Genomic DNA, 20,412 nt, shown 5'->3' with positions numbered 1-20,412 from the left:
TTCATTACCCTGCAAGTGAAAACTTGGCTGAAAATCTGAAAAGCCTCATCATATATCCAGCCACATGTGCATGGCTAAAACACCTGCAGGCAGTTGTTTTAAGGCATAGAGATGTATAGCATGTGTATGGATTTCCTCCCCATAATCTGTTCAGGTTTAACTACAGCCACAAGGAGAAATTACCTAGAGATTCCCCTCTTGTACTAACATATTTTTTTCCAACACAGTATTTCTAACATACACATCAGAGAAACCCTTCTTTAGACTGACTGAAAAGTCTTTTCTATTAAGCATATGAGGCTTAGAAACAGAAAGAACAAGAGTCAGATACCTTTTTTATTAGGAAATAATAGAATTTGAAAAACAATTGATTTATCTGAAAATTCATAAATTAGAGCAGTTCAAAATACCTACAAGATGGTATTAAATAGTTTGCTTTGGAAGTTTAGAAAATTCTTTCAAACCCATGTAGAAAAAAACAGTAAGAAAACAAGTGAAAACTTCAGGGAAGGAATGTGCTACTTAATTTACTTAAAAGAATATAAAATCGCTAATATTTTGGAATTTACTTTTAATTTCATTCTTTGTTCCATCACCATACTTAAAAAAAACTTCCAGCGAAAGGTAGATTGAACTTCACATATCAGAACTTGCTCTTGTACCTTTATTTATTTAAAAGCTTTTTCTGAAGAGGGTCCCATTAATATTCAGTGTTATCAGAATAATTCTGTTTTAATTTTAACCAACTCATGTTACATAAGCTACAACAGTTATATAGATTTAAAACTGGGTTCCCTACTGTCACAACCTGATTTCAGGAATCAGATTCTCTTTGCCTTCCCAAATTTTCTAAATGTTATTGAAGTGATGCACAACTTTTTGAGCTACCTTAGAAACTGGTATCTTCTAAAATTCCTGCAGAATAGCTCTCTCATGTCCATAGGAACAAATCCTGAACAACTCACAGAATGCCAGACCAGCAAGTATCAAGGTTTTCACTTTCCTGCCTGGGCTACTGAAAAACAGAACGACAGACTAAGACTCAGGTCCCTGGTGAAACACTGTGGCTCCTTTAGGTGGTATGTTCACAAAAAGAAAAATATATTTTTAGATCCTAAATACTAATCTGTCAGGAAAATCCTGCCGCCATTCAGGACGGACGATTTGAGGTTACAAGCGCATTTCTGCTTGTGAAAGAAACATTCTTTTTCCTGCACACATCTTCCACTCTGTGCATTCCCAGGTACCATATCAACCACAGAAAGCTGGCATCTATTCTCACTGACAAAGTCACTTCTAGAATGCTTTGAAATTTTCTTTTTACTCTGCAAAACATACCAGTATTTTGCATACTTCCTTTATTTATTTGCTAAACTGCAGTCTGTTTTAGCTTCTTGTGGGAACAACTTCTGCCTGAATTATGGTTCCTACATCTCCTAAATGAATGCCATCTCCAAATCTTGCAGACTATCTTAAGTAGTTCATTTCATTCAGAAATTTTTTCTCAAGGGCCATCTTCCCTAAACACACAGAGAGCAGGAAAAAAAAGCCAAACAAAATTTTATTAAGGTTTGGCAGGATAAAAGAATTACCAAACATTAAAAATATGTCAAACTCAATCTCCTTTGTGGCATCTCCTGATGTTCTAATTCTTCTGATAATATTCTCATTATGTTCTATTTTGTCTCATTCTCTTTTTGAATAAAGCCATTCCACTCCTTTATAACAAACAGATTTTTCAACACAAACAAATTAATTTAGCCGACAGCTTCTCTTTCACTTTACTACTGAACATACCCTGCTAGAAGAATCACTTTTATATTGACATTGAAACAAAACTAAAGAGAAAATAGCAAAGGGACTCCTTCAGCTATCCTCCACACCTCTACTGCCATTGCTATCTAGCATCAGATTACAGGGCAGAGGCAAAATTTACATCCACAATTACCAGCTGAGTGCATGTCCACATTTCTCCTTTTTACCTTACTGTAATCTCACACCTGGTACTTATTTTTCTGTCACATACTTTACATCAGTAATGGCTGGCATTTGGCAGCACCAAATTGCTTCTGAATGATGTAATAGCTTATATTTAATCTGTTTATTCTATGTTGCTCTCTTTTTTGCCCCCATGAAATTTATCATTTACTACCTTTAAGACAGACATAATCTGCCAAATTAATTAATTATGTGGATTTGGGAGGGATGGTAGGGTGTATTTAGCTTGTTTGGGGTGTGTGGAGGGGGTTTTTGCCAACCTCTTGGCTTTAAGACAGATTCCAATTCTTCCATCGGGGCCCAAGGGATTATTTCCATTAAGTCCACTCCTTTTATTTCATGGAAACAAAATTTACTGTTAAGCCTGGCTGCTCCCATTCACAATTCAGAAAAAAAAAACCAAAAAATCCACAAGTTGCCTCTCTCCTGTGAGGAAAGGTAGAGCTGGGATAGGTGCACTTTTCCTGAGCACAGCTGACTGAAGTTGGTGCAGTCACTGCTCCAGCAGCCGTGCCTGCAGGGGAAGCCAAGTCAGCATGGGGAAACCCAGCACATTGCTGTGGTAGCCCTGCAATTTTGGTAATCACATATTCTAACTCCTCTCAGGCAAGAGGGAACACTAATTTAGTTCTCTATTAGATGTGAAGCCATGTCTAGTAATAGAAATGGTTTTGAAAGAGGCAGCCTGGGACATGGGCTCTTTCCACATCTCTCTACATGGCCTGACACTGAGCAAAAGTAAAAAAAAAACAAAACAAATCAGAGACTGCAGCCTTGTTTGGTCTTTAAGTAGACATCAGAAGGTTGCTTGCATCCTGTGAAAGGACTCAGATTCACCAGCCCTACATTTTTCCAGCCTACTGTGCTAAATATCACGATGGCAATTGGAGGCATTCTAACAGAACTGCAATACAAATCTGTTTCACTTGAGAAGCAAAGCCTACGGTTCCTTAGGCTTTATAACCCAATGCTTAGTACAAATTCACTGAATTTTTCCAATGCTTCACTATGTGATTTTAGGAGTCTATTTTCCCCAGTGGCACGCAAGCACTAAAATTGCACTACATTGCATTTTGCTCTCAGTGGGTGGGAAAGTGAATACTCAATGGGTTATTTTCCATTCTTTATTTCAGTTTTATGCAGCCACAGGTGGGGGGTCTTTCAGGTGGCTGCCTAGGTTTACTAAGCACTTTAGAGCCATAGACAAAAAGGGTCTTACAAAACATATCAGTGTTGTCAATCACACAGCAAAAGAAATTCATTCTGTGTAAATAGAAACAATTTTCAAGGTATCTCTGTCTGTAAAAGGTAACACAATGAATATCAACAAAAAAGGATCAGCCATCCTCTGTTTGGTAGGGGATATAAAACAATTGCACTTGTTTATGTTTATTTTTTACCTCTCTGTCTCCTCCCTTTCTTCTCCCCAGGTGTGATCTCTCTGCTTAAGGGCATACAAAGTTAGTGAAGGATGTCATGGGGCTTCCTATCATTTACTTTTCTTACAGCGAGGTTATTAACAGACCACAAAAATATCAAAAAACAAAAACAAGGAAGTCATCAACCTACTTATCATTTGCTTTCAGAGCTCTGCAAGGAACTTTGATCAGTAAATATATTAGATCATGAATACAGATATTCATATCCAGTAAAAAGCTGACAGCTTTCTCGCATAAGATCATGCAGTGAAATCCCTCAAAGTTACCCTTTTTTTTCCTGAAATCAAATTTTTAAAAAGGGCCCTTCACTCATTTCTACACAGCACTCACTGAACAACGAAATGCAAAGTACACTGCATCTTTTTGGCTGCTCATAGTTTCAACGACACATAGATGTTACAGCAAGATGTGCAGGCTATAGAGAACAAACACACAAGGGGATAAAACAGTTTCACTGCTGTTATGCAGATGGCTGCCCTTCTGACTGCGGAGGAAATTTCTTCCCTCCCCCATTTTTTAAAGCAGGGCTCTACATGTGTTGACTATGTGGGAATTAGTGCTTTTTCAGATGACACCCACATCCTCTCCATTCAGGTCAGTAACACCAACTACAGGCCAGTGGCCAAAGTCATGTCAGTATTCCATCCATCCTATCCTGCTAAAAAGTCTAAATTGTCAGAGAAACTCAAAATGAAATGGCCGTATTATTTTAATCATGAGAATTATGAAGAACAGTGAACAACATTTGGATGCAGTACTACTTTCTGTGTGCATGCCATTTTCTCAATAGAAGTCTCAGCTATTTTAAAACTGAGATGTACAAACTCAAAAATAAAATTCTCTGTCCCTTATGTTCAAAAGCCTATATTTGTGTATTTCAAATAGATAATAGCCCAATAGACAAATTAGTTTTTATAAATACTAATGGTCTGTAAAATATTTTGTGACCACAGAGTAATATCTCACATGACATCAAACAGTTCTATCTGCAAAAGCAAGAATGTCTTGAAAATTTCGTCAAAAATACATTAAAAATAACAATGAAAATTTAGATTTTCATTACAGATTCTAATTTTACTGAGAAAACACAATCTTTCACGTTTCCAACATTTGCTACACAGATCCTTAGCATGAGGCAGATATTTATTAATTCTGGAATTAAAACATGCTCTTACAAAAAAATATTGAAATGGAACATGCACCATAAAGATTTTTTTCTTTTTTTCTTTTTGAGCAATAATATAAAGCTTTATCCTGTCTGTGTAATACAGAACAGTACAGGCTGTATGGAATATATCAACACGTGTCTATATGTTATTAAAAACAGTAAATTCCCATTTAAACAAGGGCTACAATCTGTGCACTAAACACTCATTAATGGTTATGAATCAAAAAAAAAAGGGGGGGGACTTGCAGCAGGTGTGCACATCTATGAATTTCAATACTTTGTAAAACTGTCTGTAGCCAACAGCTTCATCATTTGGCCTTTCTGAGCCTGGAGACAGGCAATTTTTCATGATTTTACTATTTCTGGCCAAACAAAAAGTTTTTAATTAAATATACCACATGATTCCAGATGTTTGTTTATTTGTTCCAATGAGGCCATAAAAATGCCTGAATGATAAAACTGGAAGACTCCTGCAAAAACAGGCTAGACTAGAGTGCTAACTAAACACGGGGATCTCTCAGGAGACTGGATCTGCACAGCACTGGTGTGCTTTGAACCAATTGCTCTGCAAGAGCTGTAATACTGTGGCTGATGACTGGAATTCTTCATTAAAAAATTATAAGGCCAAGTGGCAAATTTACTTTTTTTTTTTAATTTCCAGTTGTATACACACTGCATCATTAGCTCTCCTATGCATCCAAAGATTTTCAGTAGGCTTATGGGTTTGGATCCCAAGTTTCCACTTATAGAAGCCAGTGTTTTCTATGTATTTCTGCCACTTTTTAGTCACCCTGCTTGAGCATTCTTATGGTTTTGTCTTGCCAGCATGACAAAATGAGCTATGTTGTGAAATATCAGACACTCTCTAGTCTACCAAAAATATGAAGTTACAGGCTTTTTCCTCATTAATCACATTGCCTCTGATGTGACACTTGTATGGGTGACTTGGGTCTAGACTGCTAGTTTTGGCAAACATGGAAAAAGTTACAATGAAAAACCTCAGAATGACAAAAATATGGAAAATGGTCAGGTCTTCAACAGTCAGATCAGGGAATGCACACTGTAGAAAAATGAAAGTCTCTGTAAGATTTGGAGAAAAAATACTGACAATTATTAAAGCCTGCCTCAGTCTTAGAATACTAATAGGAATTTTGTGCTCAGCACCTGAGATATTTAAGAATATTTTAATCTGAATTTGATTTACCACTTAATTACTCTCTTTTTTTTTTCTTTTAAAGTTTTCTTGCAGAGAAACACACCTATTTTATTCCCACAGAGACACAGCACACCAGGAAGTGATCCTCTTAGAACTTACTTCTGGTCAGCTCAATCACACCCCTTGGGTTCAGTTTCAAACCACAGAACACAGAGAAGGCTCACAAATAAAAATATGCTGTCATTTAAAACCAAATCTTAACTTTTCTGGCCATCAATAAAGATTTTACACAAAACTGCAAGTCACTTTATATATCATCCCCACCTCATTTACCCCAACTTACTTTCACATGACTAGTTGCTCCCATCACAGCTATATACAGAAAGATAATACATTTTTATGCTGAAGTTTTAATAATCTACAGTATCCTGATTCAAATCCAACATTCCTTGTATACACAGACAGAAAATTGTTGACCCTGTAAGTGACAAGATATGAATCCAATGACCCAGAAAATTTATTTCTTGAACCATATTAGTCAAGGTCACACTCAAATCCAACTACAATTTATTCCACATTTGGGAAAGTCATTGTGCTTTACAGAGAAACATGCAGATGCTGGCAGAAATTATCACTACTGAGCAAGTGAGGCAAATTGGTAAACAAACAGCACAGCTATTTGTGGCAGTTCTATTCCAGTAAACAAATAAAATAAGGCTCAGGAAAGGGACTACATGAGACCCTCCTTAAGCTGTTCTTTCATGACTGCCCAGCAGAGAAACACTGCACAGCTGAGAGCTGAGATGATCACATGTGTGGGCATTGGACCTCTCAGTTCCATTGAAAGGCAAAATTTTTGATTGTGTATCAGTTCACAAAACTGGGAGAGATGGCTTATGCATTTGCAGACTTGGCAAATACTAATACAGGTGGGCTTCTGTTATCAGCTGGAAGCATTTTACTGGAGTACCCTTCCCTAAGAACTGTGCTTTCCAGCATTTCTCCCCATCTACTTTGTTCCATTCATGCCTGCTACCCATTCTTCTCCCCACAAAGCAAACAGATCAGAAATACCGAGAAAGCAGTGAACTGGGATCCACCTTGGAAGGGAAAAACCATGTTCAGAGCTAAGAAACCAGGCACCCCAGTGAATGAATAGAAATGAGTCAGCACATTGACCTCATCTCCTGGTGTGAGGCTTGGGGAGCCTGTGGGCACCAGCAGGAGCCACCAGCACAGAAATGAGAGAAACCTGCTCTGCCCTTCTCCCACCTGCACCAGGAACACCTTGCACCACAAGTCTTTAAGTTTCTGCATTGCCTTCTCACACATCCGGACTAGAAAATCCCTATTCACCTCTGCTGGATTTAATTTTTCTTCACATCCCTTTAACTAAAGGGAACTGACATCAGAAAACACAATCTTTTTTAACCAAGTCTTCTCTCACACTGATACTCATCTATACATCACTTTGCTTTCCATGCTTCTCCCATGTATCTTGAGCTACCATTAATGTCTATTATCCAAACCAAAAACTAAGGAACCCAGTTTCTCACTTCATATACAGGCAGACCACATGGGATTTTTTCTTTTTTTTTTTCTTTTTTAATAACAGACTCCTTATTTTAGCATTCTCCCAGAGTGTCAAAAGAAGAGGATTTCCATCCACTCCCCTGGAGGCTAAGTCATGACCAGATCACATCTCACTGTTGGGACATATTTCCTGGCACTAATAGGAAATGTCACAGCTTATTTTTGAGTGCTCCTTCCTGGAAAATATGATCTTGTCTGTTCCATGCTATTGAGAACTTTTTTTGTTCGTCTAAGGTTATTAATCTCATGATGAGAAGATCCTGGCCTAAGAAGTCTTCAGTCTAGGACACACCACAACACAATACAGATTAAAAATGATGTTATTTTCAAAGGACACTTTATGTAAAACAATAAAGAAAATACCTCACTGTTCACAGCATCTTTGCCTGATACAAAACTTTCACATAGTGCATCTGCTTGGAATTTTCTTATTCATCCTATCCTTAGTTATTAAACAAGTTAAAGCAAATATATCTTATATACATATATGGATACAGTTTTTTAACTGAATGATTAAGTACTAACCATAGGGTTTTTGGGGTTTGGGGTTTTTTGACAGAATACAGTGCCTTATGCATTTACACAGAAAAATCAATTGACAAGCATAAAGTGCAGTTCACACTAAGAAAACTAACTAATTATGATAAGTTGCTACATAAATTGCTTTGCAACTTCCCCAGCAATCAATTTCAAACTCTAAATAAGCCTCTGGCTTGAAAACACAATGAGTACCTAACAACTGTGTCAATAACAACAACAGAGAGGACCACAATGATAATATAAACAGGATACTTATCCTTCTGGAAGTAAGCTTTATGTAAAGCAATTTCCTTTTCTTTTTATGTCAGTGATTTAAAGACAGCATGGCATTTCACAATGTATGTGTAGAATCAGAAATTTGCATATTAACATTTATTATTAAGAGGTGCATGTCAATTTTACTTCAAATATTTTAAAGTATTATATTAAAACTCTAGACCAAATTCTGGAAGGATTGATGGACATTACTAGTTCCATATGAACATAAGAATATCTATAAAGTATGGTCAAGCTGAGCAAATTGAGACAGAACAGATAAATCCTTGGAGAATAATCAGTTTAATTATACTACTCCCTCTGGCTCTCCAAAATTTCTACTTTTTTTCCTTCAACGCCAAATTTTGAAAGAAGTAGACATCCTTCAACAAGTACTGGACTGTGAATTCCTGCCCAACTGGATGGCTAAACTCTTGCTGGGCATTCTGTAGTCCACTTTTATCTTGGTCACTACTTATCTAGACTCCTACAAAGCTACTGGTTTTCTGTGTGGCACACCCCAACAAACAATCAGGAGGAATTTTGTGTGAACACACAAGTCATTAGTGAAAATTTACTATGCCAAGTACTCTGGGAACAATAACACAGTGTAACAATCACAGAAAAAGGAAACATTGCAAGTTCAGGTGTCTCTCTACGATTACGATTGTTTGCTGAAGAATGGGAAAGTTTGGAAAGATTTAATTCCAAAAGAAACGTTCAGCACAACTCTGTTAGACAAAGAGAAACTGAGCAAAAGCAACCTCTCACTTCCTTTGTTCAAAAAGGCTCTATAAAATTACCCTTAGAACCTTAATAAGAAGCTTTAAAATATTCTGTTCTTGGATTTCTGGGCATGAGATTTGAATGCAGTTGATGACTATCAAGACCAGATCATAAAATGAGAAAACACTTCTGTCTGTTGATTGAAACATATTGGTAAAAATAAATACCAATTTTTCATTTGGACACTCATCATTCAAACATGAGACAATGTAATGACTGCACATACCAGGATGCTTGGATAGTTACCTGCAGAGATGCCAAAACAGGACAGTGGATTTGTTCAGAAAGTTTTAAAGTTTTTTACAAGTCATAATAGATTAGAACTATTAAACCTTGGCCTAAATCCAAGCTAAATTCGAAAAACTACTTACATAAATACAGGATTAGTTTTTAGTGGAAACTGCTCCTTCTTCCTTTTACCAGTAAGCTATGGGATAGGCTTACCACTGTTTTTTCCCAGAAACAAGAGCACAGAAAGGGAGGAGTCACCTGAAAATTGTTACTGGAAACCAAATGGCTTTGGCAAATTAATATGTTTCCAAGTAAATCAGGTAATACACAATGTTACAAAATAACTGCTTATAGAAAAGTCATCCAGCACATGCTTTTGTATGGAAAAACCGATTTTCATGATAGCCATGATTTAGTGATATTGCTTCTGAAGAGAAACAATGATAAACTGTTATTTTCCTCATCAACTGGAAAGTACTGTACTTTTCAGAAGGCAATTTGAGTTTGAATGCTTACACATAAAGCAAGGATGCCATTATAAAAAACCAAACATACAACTCGGGTGGGGCAAAGGGTGAGGAGCCTTTTTCCACACATCAGACAAATTATCCTTATAAATATCCTTTAAATATTTTTGTCACCAATGTCAACTATTAAGAATTTAAGTTTCTATTTTAAGATATGCATCCAGTTAATAAATTATCAATAAGGAACAGAAGGGTACATGCATACAAATCACTAAAAAATAATTACATAAGTCGAAAATTTTTGGAAAAATTTCTTCTAAAAGTCAGTATATTTCATTACTTTTGTGGAGCATGGCTATTTCTATTTAAAAACTAAAAGGTAGATCTGGAAAAGCAGACAGGAATGTGGGGTGCATATATTTGATTTCACCAGAAAATTTGAAAGCTAGAACAACACAAGCAATGTATAGAATATAGAAAGAAAAGAAGCAGTTTTACGACAGGAGGCTGTGTCTTTTAACTCACTTATTTTAACCAGGTGAGAGAACTGCACAAACTTCTCCCAGGTAAATAATTGGGTTCTAAATCCATATAAAGTAAAACACAAAAGCCTACTTTAACAAAGACCATGGAAAGACCCTTAGAAGTTTGAGATCATTGTTCTAGAATCAAAAAAAAAATACAGCCAGTTATAAAATTACCACTTTGGAAGCCTTGTCTAACAGGATAGCAATTAGATCACATAAAGAATCATGTCACATTGCTGTCAGATGCCCAAAATCCAAATAGAAGGACTTTAGATTTTTCACTGAAAATATGAACAGTGGAACTGAGGTAAGGTTCAACTTAGAAAAGTGGGTCTAAGCAACACTGCAATATATGGGAATGCAACTTTCCCAAGATGGGGAAAAAAATGTCTAAAGCTTAAAAACGTGATGGAATATTTATTTCTCTCTTCATGTACTTATATACTCAAGTATCAATATAACACTCACTATATTTCAAGTTATCATTCCTTATCATTCCATCTCACATCACACTGTCATATGCTGTTTCTGTGGGCTTTGAAAGGGAAAGCGAGATTTTCACCGTTCCCGAAATGGTCTGTACAAAATATGGAGTCTAAGCCTAAAGGACCAGATCCTGACTGGAAATTATGTACTGCATGCATGAACACAAAAGCTGTAAAACACATGGTGCAACCCACACATAATTATATGTTCCTGTTCTCCCTGTAAAAATCATAGCTAAATAGAGTGAGAAATGTCCAAGTGAAACTGTACCAAGCAAATATATCCAGCTTGCTCCGGCTCCCCCTCCCAGTCCCCTAAAAATCAATTTGCAGCTGTACCAAACCATTTGCCAGACTTGAGGATTCTGGTAAACAAGCTTCTCCAGGGACAAATTACACTCACAAACTTACAGCATTCTTCATTCCAGTATGCACTGAAAACCGCCAATATTTACATATGCAACAGCTGATTCAATTCCACTTTACAACACTGAAAGCATTCCGCGAAGAAAAAAATTGAAAATATTCAGAACCTAAAATAGCATGCTTAAGTATTTCATTCTTTCCTTGGAGATTTTTCTATTGACTACAATTAATCTTTTATGGGCTTGGGAACTTTGGAACTTTTCTTTGTATAAAAGAAGTTGATTGAATTAATGGGCCTTGCCAGCAGGTTGTTCTAAGCTTAGAATTGGTTCTTCCAAGTCCTGCAATTTTGGAAAGTGTCCTTAATTATTTCTTTGTGAATATGTGTATATATGAACATGCATACACATATATAGAAACTAATCAAATAATGTTAACAATGTCTCTTTAAGGACCAGTTTTACCCCTTCTTTGGATGACATGCTCTTCTCCCTTTATTTATAACTGTGCTTAATCACAAGGAAATTTGCAGCATATTTAGCATGCAGAGCAGAATATTTCTGGGAAGAGTAAAGACAGAAGTAATAAAAATTATGTGAACTGCTAAGGGTAGAAAGTTGGTGATTTGGGGAATATAATTTTCCTCTTTCATGGCAAGGTGGCAGGCATTCTGAAAGCCTGGTGAGGGCAGTGGGCACTTAGAGCCTGGCAAGCTCCCACTCTGAGCAAACACCTGCTGGACGTGTCTGCAACACCTACTGCAGCCACACAACTGCTGTATTGCAAGAGGAGTCAATCAATAATGCAGGCACACAGATTTTGATTCAACACTACTGGAATTCCTTTTGTCAAGTTAGATAGCATAATCAGCCATGAAGCCACACTTCCAATACACTATTAGCTAAATAAAAAATCTGAAGATACCTGGCTTTTAAGGGTACTTTGAAAGTATTTCTGTACAACTCAGGTATTTCTCAAGATTCTGTCATTCTATTTATTGCTAGTAGACCCTAGCCATTTCAGCCAACACCAGAAACCCAACCTCAAAAGCAACATGTTTATCTGAAAATCAAATCTATATGTCTTGGGAATGGGGGGGAAGAGGTTGGGTGGAGAAGGAGGGCACTGGGTTGCAGGCTTTTCTGGAGGGGAAAGGTTGTTCTGTAACCTCTGAAGTCCAAGTCTGTGCTCAAATTCAGGATTTTGATTGGTCCTTTCTCTTTAAAACATATCAGTTTCTATGTGTGCTCAGTGCTGGAATACAATGCACCCACAGCACATGTAGGACATCTGATTTCCACCACAGCAATCTTCTAGGACATCTGATAGCACCATAGCAATCTAAACCAAGGCCAGGATGTAGCTTCAGACTCATCCTCAGCTCTAGCACACCAGTGATACAGGCTGCAACAAATACAGTTCTAATCACCTGTGTTCCTGATCCTTCACACCTGAATCGCAGATCCTTCTTCAGGTGCATTACCTGCCTGATCCTTTCAGAAGGTATCAAGTAATATGGAATGCTACTAAAGCTGCTTCCATCCTCTGTAGTGCTACAGAATTTGAACACACATTAAAATTAGGCTACCATCAATTCATAAATATAAGGCTGACTTGGATCCTGGTATCCCAAAAAAACCCTGCCTATAGACAAATGGTTTACATGATCAATGGAGAATCAATGAGTAATATGGGAAATAAATAAGAGGATTGTTGCTATGGTTTTAAGATGAAAAAGTGCCGCAAGCTTTAAAAATGTCTTCTTTTTGAAAAAAAGTGAAAAAGCTTGGAATGCACCCTCTTCCTGACTGCTTCAGTTTTTCACCTGTTCCCTGAATTTTTTGTTTCATAGGTATGCAGAAGGAATTTGTCAATTTGCCCAAGGTGCTTTTTTAAGTTCTAAGGACTGATGAAAAAGGAAATTGAAAACTGATCCACTTTTTATGTTGAAACACAGAGAACAATCCCTTTTTATTGCAATGAAAATGTGTTAACGTTTCAAAATTATAGTCCTAGTTTCTAAACTGCCAAAAAGCGCTCACTTAAAAAATATTAGAAAGTTTACAAATTCTCTCAAAATTACCAATGCTGCACGTAATCATCTACTTAGCAATGTTTAAGTACTCTAATCTCTTTACATTTTTCTCTCTCACACACACACATGCAAAAATCACTGAGCGTTATTATCCATAGATTTATTTGCTTTCCCGGCAGACTACCTGTAAATCCTATTTAATATGAGTTAAAAATCTGTAGTCTTGACAGCTATGGTTTTCTCACAGAGTGCTTGAAAGGCATGGTGATCTCTGTGAAATGCAGCAGCACCTGAGAGAGAGAAGGCCTTAGAGCAAAGCTTATCACGCGGCAGAAGCTGATAGCAACAGAATGGAGCTCACACCTCTGTGGTTGGTGAGGTCTCTGGATCCGGCAGGCAGAGGTGTGTAGTGCATCTCTGGAGAGGCAGAGGCAGCAGCACTGGAGGCCTGTGTGACAAAGCAAACACTGTCAGTGCTCTGAGGCAGGGCAGTGACCAGGCAGAGCGATGCACCTGCAGGATCAGTGCTGGGCTTGCAGGTGCACGGAGTTACCAGCCATGAAGGATTAATTTGTTTTTGTTAAGGCTCCTTGCCGTTCCTCAAGGTTGCTGCACTCACAAGAGTTTACGCAATGGCATTATGTATCATTACTAAATGAATCTTTTCACACAGCTGGCAGCTTAAAAAAAATTACCGTCTTTGTCAGGAAATCTTTAGGCAATGTCAAAATTTTTCCTCTTGTTGAAACAGATTAATATTTACCTAAAGAAAGTTATGAATGAGTCCACATAAATGAAAGGAGATAGAAAATAGGAAGTTGGGCTAAGATATTGTACTTTTCAAATCTAAAGAAAAAAAATCCCAAATGATTTTCTCATTCCACTTCCCTGTGAGCTAAATGAAGGAATCTAGTAAAAATTATAGTGCCTATAATGAAAAAAAAAGTGTACAAGTACATAGAATTGTTAACAATAAACACTTAAAACCTATAGCAGAAGTCTAATAAAAGAAAAAAGTACCCAAGAGGACTTGCTCATAACCCTTAAAAGTAAGGTGTTAAGGGAGAAGAAGCCCAAATCTTTCTCCCTAATAAGTCTCAAGATCCTATGATTCTAATTTTAAAAGATTAGACTGAAGAACTATGATTTACAATAAACTAACCCTCATTCCATTGAATATTTCAGCTGAAGATATATAGATATGAAGTTAAAACAAGCCACATTTACCATCCTGCTTTTTAGTTACAGAATAGCAGTTAGAAGAAGATACGAAAATAAAGAATTGTGTTGGGGAATATGAATCATTGTCAGTTTTAAAAGTTCAGTCTAACTTAGGCTGGTGATGCAGTAGTGATATGTTCAGTTTCAGATGCAGAGTTTGCTCTAGAGTATTTACAACCTATCCATTTCAACAGATATAAAAAGATCATGTGTTTAAATAGAAGACACAAAGGACAGCATTCACTGAAAGTTATATGATAATTTCTAACAGAAAAAATAAGGCAAATAAAGAGAAAAATACAAAAGATAAACTATTTCTTGAATCTCATGATAATTCACTAAAGGGAGTCTTGAGAAAATAATTGCTATCTTCTGTGCAGTTTGTTCCCTAATGATATATTGACTTCTAAGCTGCAAAAGTCAATCAAAGGAATTCACCTCAGTCTTACTGACTTTATAATTGAACATATTCTCACAATTTATGAACCCACAGGTCTCTAATGTGTGGTTAATATAGAAGTATAAAATAGAGCTACAGTGTTTTGGGGAAGAAAAAGCATAAATACTAATTCAAATTTTAATTACCAGACCAAACCAAAGAACAATAATCAGAAACCCGTAACACTGAAAGTTAATCCTGATAATAGTTTGTTAAAGGCTGTAACTTAGAAATCTTCCTTGTTGTAGCTGTTGGACTCCTAAATGATAGTACATAAAATGTTAAGAGGTGACTGACTAGATTAGCATACTAAGATTTTGCTTTTGGAGACCAGCCATCAATTTCTGTGCCAGACATAGTTACAACCTCATTTTTGTCCTTAGGAAAAAATCAGGTCACAACATGCAGATGCATCATGCATCAAAACAAACATCTTAATAGAATTTAACAGAAGCAAGTTGGCCTAAACAGCAAGGATGCTACTTATCAGAGATGAATAAAAATAGAGAATATCCTGGCTCTGCTGACTCACCAGTGATAATAAACCTTTTTCAGAGCACCTCTGTTCACAGACATATTGCTACAGACATAACTCTCACCTGCATCCAGAATGAATGATACCTTGCTTTTGGTGAACTGCAAACCTGCAGCTCTATCTCCTCTGGATGATGAATTATTGGAAATCTCTTTGGTGACCAATATGAGCCAAGGGCACATAACACGTAAGAGAGAGAGATAGAAACCCCTTAGACCCAGCTATGTGATATTTGAAACTAATTCCAAGAACAACTACATGTTTCCTTTGGGTTGAGTAGTTCTGAGTAAGAAAAGGAGAAAAATGTCACTATTTAACATCATGCTTCGTCCCTGAAAATCACTCAAAAAATGGGAAGAATAAGTGGTCTCATACTGTACACTCTGGATGGTATCTGCCTATTCAAGTGTATTTATTTGGGACTCTGGTAATAGTGAAGGTTTCTCTTTGGTACTTTTAATCTCAATTTAGACTGTTGACAGCTTGATGATAGCTTTACCTAAAATTACTGGAAGAGACTTTGCCATTTCAGCAATATACCACTGAGTGAGCAAAATTCAAGAGCTTCTAAAAAGGATATTGGAGTGAAGGGGCAATTTAGCTTTATTTCCAATTTTAGGAAACACAAGAAAGAAGGGTTTGTTTATTGGTGTTTTTCTGTTATTTTATGTACAGTATATAATTCCCTGTCAAATATAGAACAGTTTTCATTACCTTTGAGCTAAGCATTCAGTTAGAGCAACTTTAATTCCATGGAATATCATCCAGTGTTAGGACTGTTTTGCACAAGCACTGGCTCAAGTTCCACATCACGTTTCTGAGTAAGCCTGTGCACCAGCAGAAAGACAACTATTTGTTTTCTCTACCACATTCTGACATTTGGCCCTAAGCTATTTTCTAAAGAGATTTGTATAGATTGCATTACTCTTAATATTCACAGGAATATTGTGACAGTGACAGCACTGACATGTGACAGTTATGTCTTCAAGTATTGGTGACATATGCATCAGAAGTTCTTGCAGTGGAAAGTAACTATGCATACAAATAGCTTTGAGGAAAGCTGTTTAAACTGGTTGGTAGATCCAATTTTATAGAAACAGGTCACAAAATAACTCAGTAAAGAAATTCTAATGGTATTATTACAGAAGAAGCTTGTAGTTTTGCAAACCTTGAAGTCATTCAAGTTTTGCAGTATATCACAGTACCTGGTTTAAGACTTACAAGATAAAGTTAGACTTACTCACAGCCCCCCTGTTATGCACATAATCAAACATTTGCTAAACTGTGGTACCTCTCTTCATATTAACCTGTGTGTTTTGTCCAAATTGTTGTAGTTGATGCTAAATAGACTGCAAAAAGCATGTTCATCAAAATTACAGACATTGTAGAAGATGAAGCAGGAAGAAAAACATCCACAAACAACCAAAAAAAACCCACAACAAAACATCAAAAACTAAATTTGAGCACAGCAATACAACAAATCTTTAACTATTCAATCCTAGGGAATGGTCAGGTAATAACAACTTTATTTGCAACGTATTTGCTTTTCTATGAACTTAGCAACCATACAACCAGTGAGGGGGGAAAAAATAAAAAGGTGAAGCATGGAAGAAGGGATAAAGAGACTAGAAAAGATGCCAGAGCAGGCCCTGAGTGGAGCACTCCACATGGCAGAGTACAGCCAGTCTGGCTGTCCCCTCCCCAGCTGGGGGCTCACCAGAGGGTTCCGATGGGCTGCCTGGAGTTTGTCACCCACCCAACACCCTGGCACGCTCTGCAGAACCAAGAGGTGGCACAGCACCCCTACTCCTGATGGAAGGGGATTGATTCCCCACTCTCCTTGCTCCACAGCCAAGCAGACTGAGCCTCGAGTTAGCAGCTGTCTTTGCTAAACTCCAGCATAAATTAGAGTCACTTTAATGAGCGGGAAAAAAAATAACCCATTTAGAAGAAAATTGTCAGCCACACACCAACAGCTAGCTCTCAAGAGTGGAGGAATCTAATTAGACTAAACAAAAAAAAAAAAAAAAAAGGCTAATTTGTTTAATCCCTGAATTCCACTTTACAAGGAATGAAAAATGCAATACTTGGATGGTACTAGTAAGGGAACATCATGTGAAGTGTCAGGACATACTGTACATCTGCTGCATCAAAACAAATTTGTAGAGACCAATGATAGAAAAAAAAAATAAAATGCTGTGCTATTTTTGGCAACCACACAAGTTCCTTCAAATATTTCAGCTGTTGAAGGAAGTAAAGGGGGAACTCAGACAAGACAATTCTCTTTGAATCATTGTTTGAGAAGGTAAAATTTAAATGACTCTGCTATCCAAATAATATCTCTCTACTGCACATTTCATTTTTGTATTTCTAAACACAGGAGTAAACAAAAACTCCACTTCTGACACTCTTAAATCTAATGAATAATACAAAGTGTTTCAGCTATAATCAAGAGCATGACTTTGACCTTAGCAAATATTCAATCCAGATATTTTAGCAGCTTATTTTCAGATGTGATGCTACCAATACAGTAGTCAAATTATTGTATATTAGGACAATAAGGAGAATAGTGATCTTATATTGTGGTTGGCCTTCTAACTTCAATAACCTTTAACAAGAAAGTAAAGAGAATTTTTCACATTTAACAGAAAGAGTGGAGCTTAAGATTCAAAGCATTTCAAATTTAAAGCATTCCCTTATTCTCTTGAAAGAGAGATTATCACTTCTCACTTGAATTTACTTTACCTTTTGGTTTTCACTTAATGTTAAATTGCAAGGTTGAAAGCAGGGATCAAAAATGCAAATGAACATCAGATAATTCTTATGCATTTAGGCTTAATTGAGTGTAATCGATATGTCTGGTGTGCAGCCAAATTCAACTATTGTGAAAAGCACCTAATGTATGGACATTATTTTTGGACTACTGAATGCCAGAAAATAATGAGCTGGCATTCAGCTTTGGTGAATCAGCCCTTGAATTTTCATCTAAGAGCAGTTTTGAATTATTACTGAAGATAAGGTGTAAATGTGCAAGGGAATTTTATCCATGTTTCTCCCATGAATCATAAATGAGGAAAAAAATTACAGTCTAAATTGCACTTAAAAGGAATAAAGTCTTTTCATGTCATACATGATTTATCAAAATGATCTCATTTTAAGAGTACTGTGGTGTATCTTGATTAATAACATTAGTAAGCATGATGAATGGCCTCTTTAATGGTAACACAGAATTTATTGGCAAAATCCCTACTTCTACCAAAAAGGGTGGGAAGTAAAACACACAGCAGTTAGTAACCTGCAGAAAGAGCTTAAGCAAACTCTCTGCTATGTATTTTGCACTTAAACATCCTTGAAAATCCTTAATCTGAGTTTATTCTCCCGCTCGTTCAGAAACAAGCAAGAGGTGCTACCTAGTGGGGCAGCTCTAACCACGACAGAAGTCACTTTGCACTTCTCTGCAAAACAAGCTGAACTCTGCGTGTACTGTAGGAGGATGCAGTGTATTAAGGTCTTTCAAGAACATTGGTCCCATCCCCTTATGACCTTTTTCAATATCCTCTTCATTTCGCCTTAATATCCTAAATGCTTCCCTTCTTCCATTACTCCATCTCACCCTCCCCCCTCCTTCTCCCTTTTTAAGCCTGCTTCAGCCTGCCCTAACTAATTTCCTTTTGGGCTGACAGATCAGAGGCCTTCCTACCACTGTTCCTTTTAGACCTGTGAAGCCCTCCTCGTAATCCTGCTGCTTGTCCACAATTAATCTTTCCAGTTGCCACATTATTAACACTACCACCCACAGACAGAGGATGCCTGAGCACGGCTGGACACTCGCTCCCCACTGGAGCATCAAAGTTGTCAATCACACACCAGTCAGAAAGTTGCCTGCTGTCAACATCAGAGGATTTCATACTCTCCTACCCGCTGATCAAACATTTTTCTTCAGAAGATTAATTCCAAGTCCCCACCCATTTCCTCCCATATCCTCTTTCCCTTTTAGGTTTACTCAATGATCCATCGTCTGTATGGAAAAGGAAGCAGTGTATAATAGAAATCCTTTCAAAACAAAAGTTCAGCAAAACTAAATTTAAATCCCAGCTGTTATCAACCTCTTCCCCTCCGTGCAAGTTAAACACCTTAAAGAGCTTGGATTAGACCTAGTCACAAATGCCTTTCTTTGATCAAAGGCTCCAAGACTTTACACAAATATAATCACAAGGCAATGACTGCATCTAAGGAGCCCGAATTGATTTGTTCTACTGTAACATATCACATACAAAAACACCCACTAGGCTTTTTGACTTCCAAGACCATTCTTTTTCAACTTATATCACTCACAAGCCAAGAATTTTAGCATCTTCTTAATATTTTTTCAAGGTCATTAAATAAAAAGTGAAATTCTTGCACAGTATTTGCCTTCTCTTTTTAAAAAGTGCATCTCAGCTACTTACACTTAAAAGCAGAAGGATACAAGAGATTCTTCAGCTCAGGTTCAGTTTAATGAGTGGAAGGGAAGTAACTATTACCACCCCTCCCTAATCACATGCCACATTGTAAAATATTCAGTTTTTATAAATTAAACCTTACTGCTCAAGTGGCTCAGTGTCTTTCACTACAGTTGGGACAGACAGAATCTGTCCCTAAAGGAGCACTTGGACATGCTAGTCACACAACAGTGAATGAAAGCAATACCCATTTATATAATCCAGCAATCTACACACTGTAAAACATGTTAGGGTTTAAAACAGGAATAAATTCATTTCAAATCACACTATAAAATAAATTCAAAGTTCCTCAATCATATTTATCCCTAAAATAGATTTCTTAATGTTTTTTCATGTTTTAGGTTGGTACTAAAGAAAATCAAACCTCAAAAAACAACTCCCAGAAGTATAAAACAATAAAGAAAAATCTGCTGGCCTTGAACCCTAAACTTATGTTGGGAAAGTAAGTCCAAATTATTACATGTTTTACCTTCTATTTCTACACAATTATTATATATTCTACGTTATATTTCTGTGTCAGCATCTTTACCTCCATATTCTGAGAACACACATGCTACCTTCTTTTCATTTACACTATGCAGGATCCAAGGGGCTCACACACCAGTAAAATAGTAGACAAAGCAAACCACAAATAAGTCTGTCATACCACAAACCACAAAACTCTCCAAC

The 20,412-nt window shown here is 36.9% G+C and overlaps 1 protein-coding gene across 2 annotated transcripts in view; it reads right to left on the bottom strand.

The window, feature by feature from the left end:
• The window catches only part of LRMDA (leucine rich melanocyte differentiation associated), a 605,774-nt gene that overhangs the window by 83,259 nt on the left and 502,103 nt on the right, over positions 1-20,412 (bottom strand). Inside the window, exons 6-7 of one of the 2 annotated variants that reach the window (XM_059477007.1) lie at positions 13,410-13,494; positions 13,030-13,336 (exon numbers count right to left, since the gene is read on the bottom strand). In XM_059477007.1, coding sequence (XP_059332990.1) covers positions 13,254-13,336; positions 13,410-13,494 — 168 coding nt within the window. In that variant the 3' untranslated portion in view covers positions 13,030-13,253. Of the gene's footprint in view, positions 1-13,029; positions 13,337-13,409; positions 13,495-20,412 lie in introns of those variants that run through there. The other variant, XM_059477009.1, reaches the window with a different exon arrangement.

The sequence above is a fragment of the Ammospiza nelsoni genome, chromosome 8 (assembly GCF_027579445.1).
Source record: "Ammospiza nelsoni isolate bAmmNel1 chromosome 8, bAmmNel1.pri, whole genome shotgun sequence".
NCBI classification, from domain to species: domain Eukaryota; kingdom Metazoa; phylum Chordata; class Aves; order Passeriformes; family Passerellidae; genus Ammospiza; species Ammospiza nelsoni.
The sequence above is the reverse complement of the archived record's forward strand: the minus strand, read 5'-3'. Positions and strand labels throughout refer to the sequence as shown.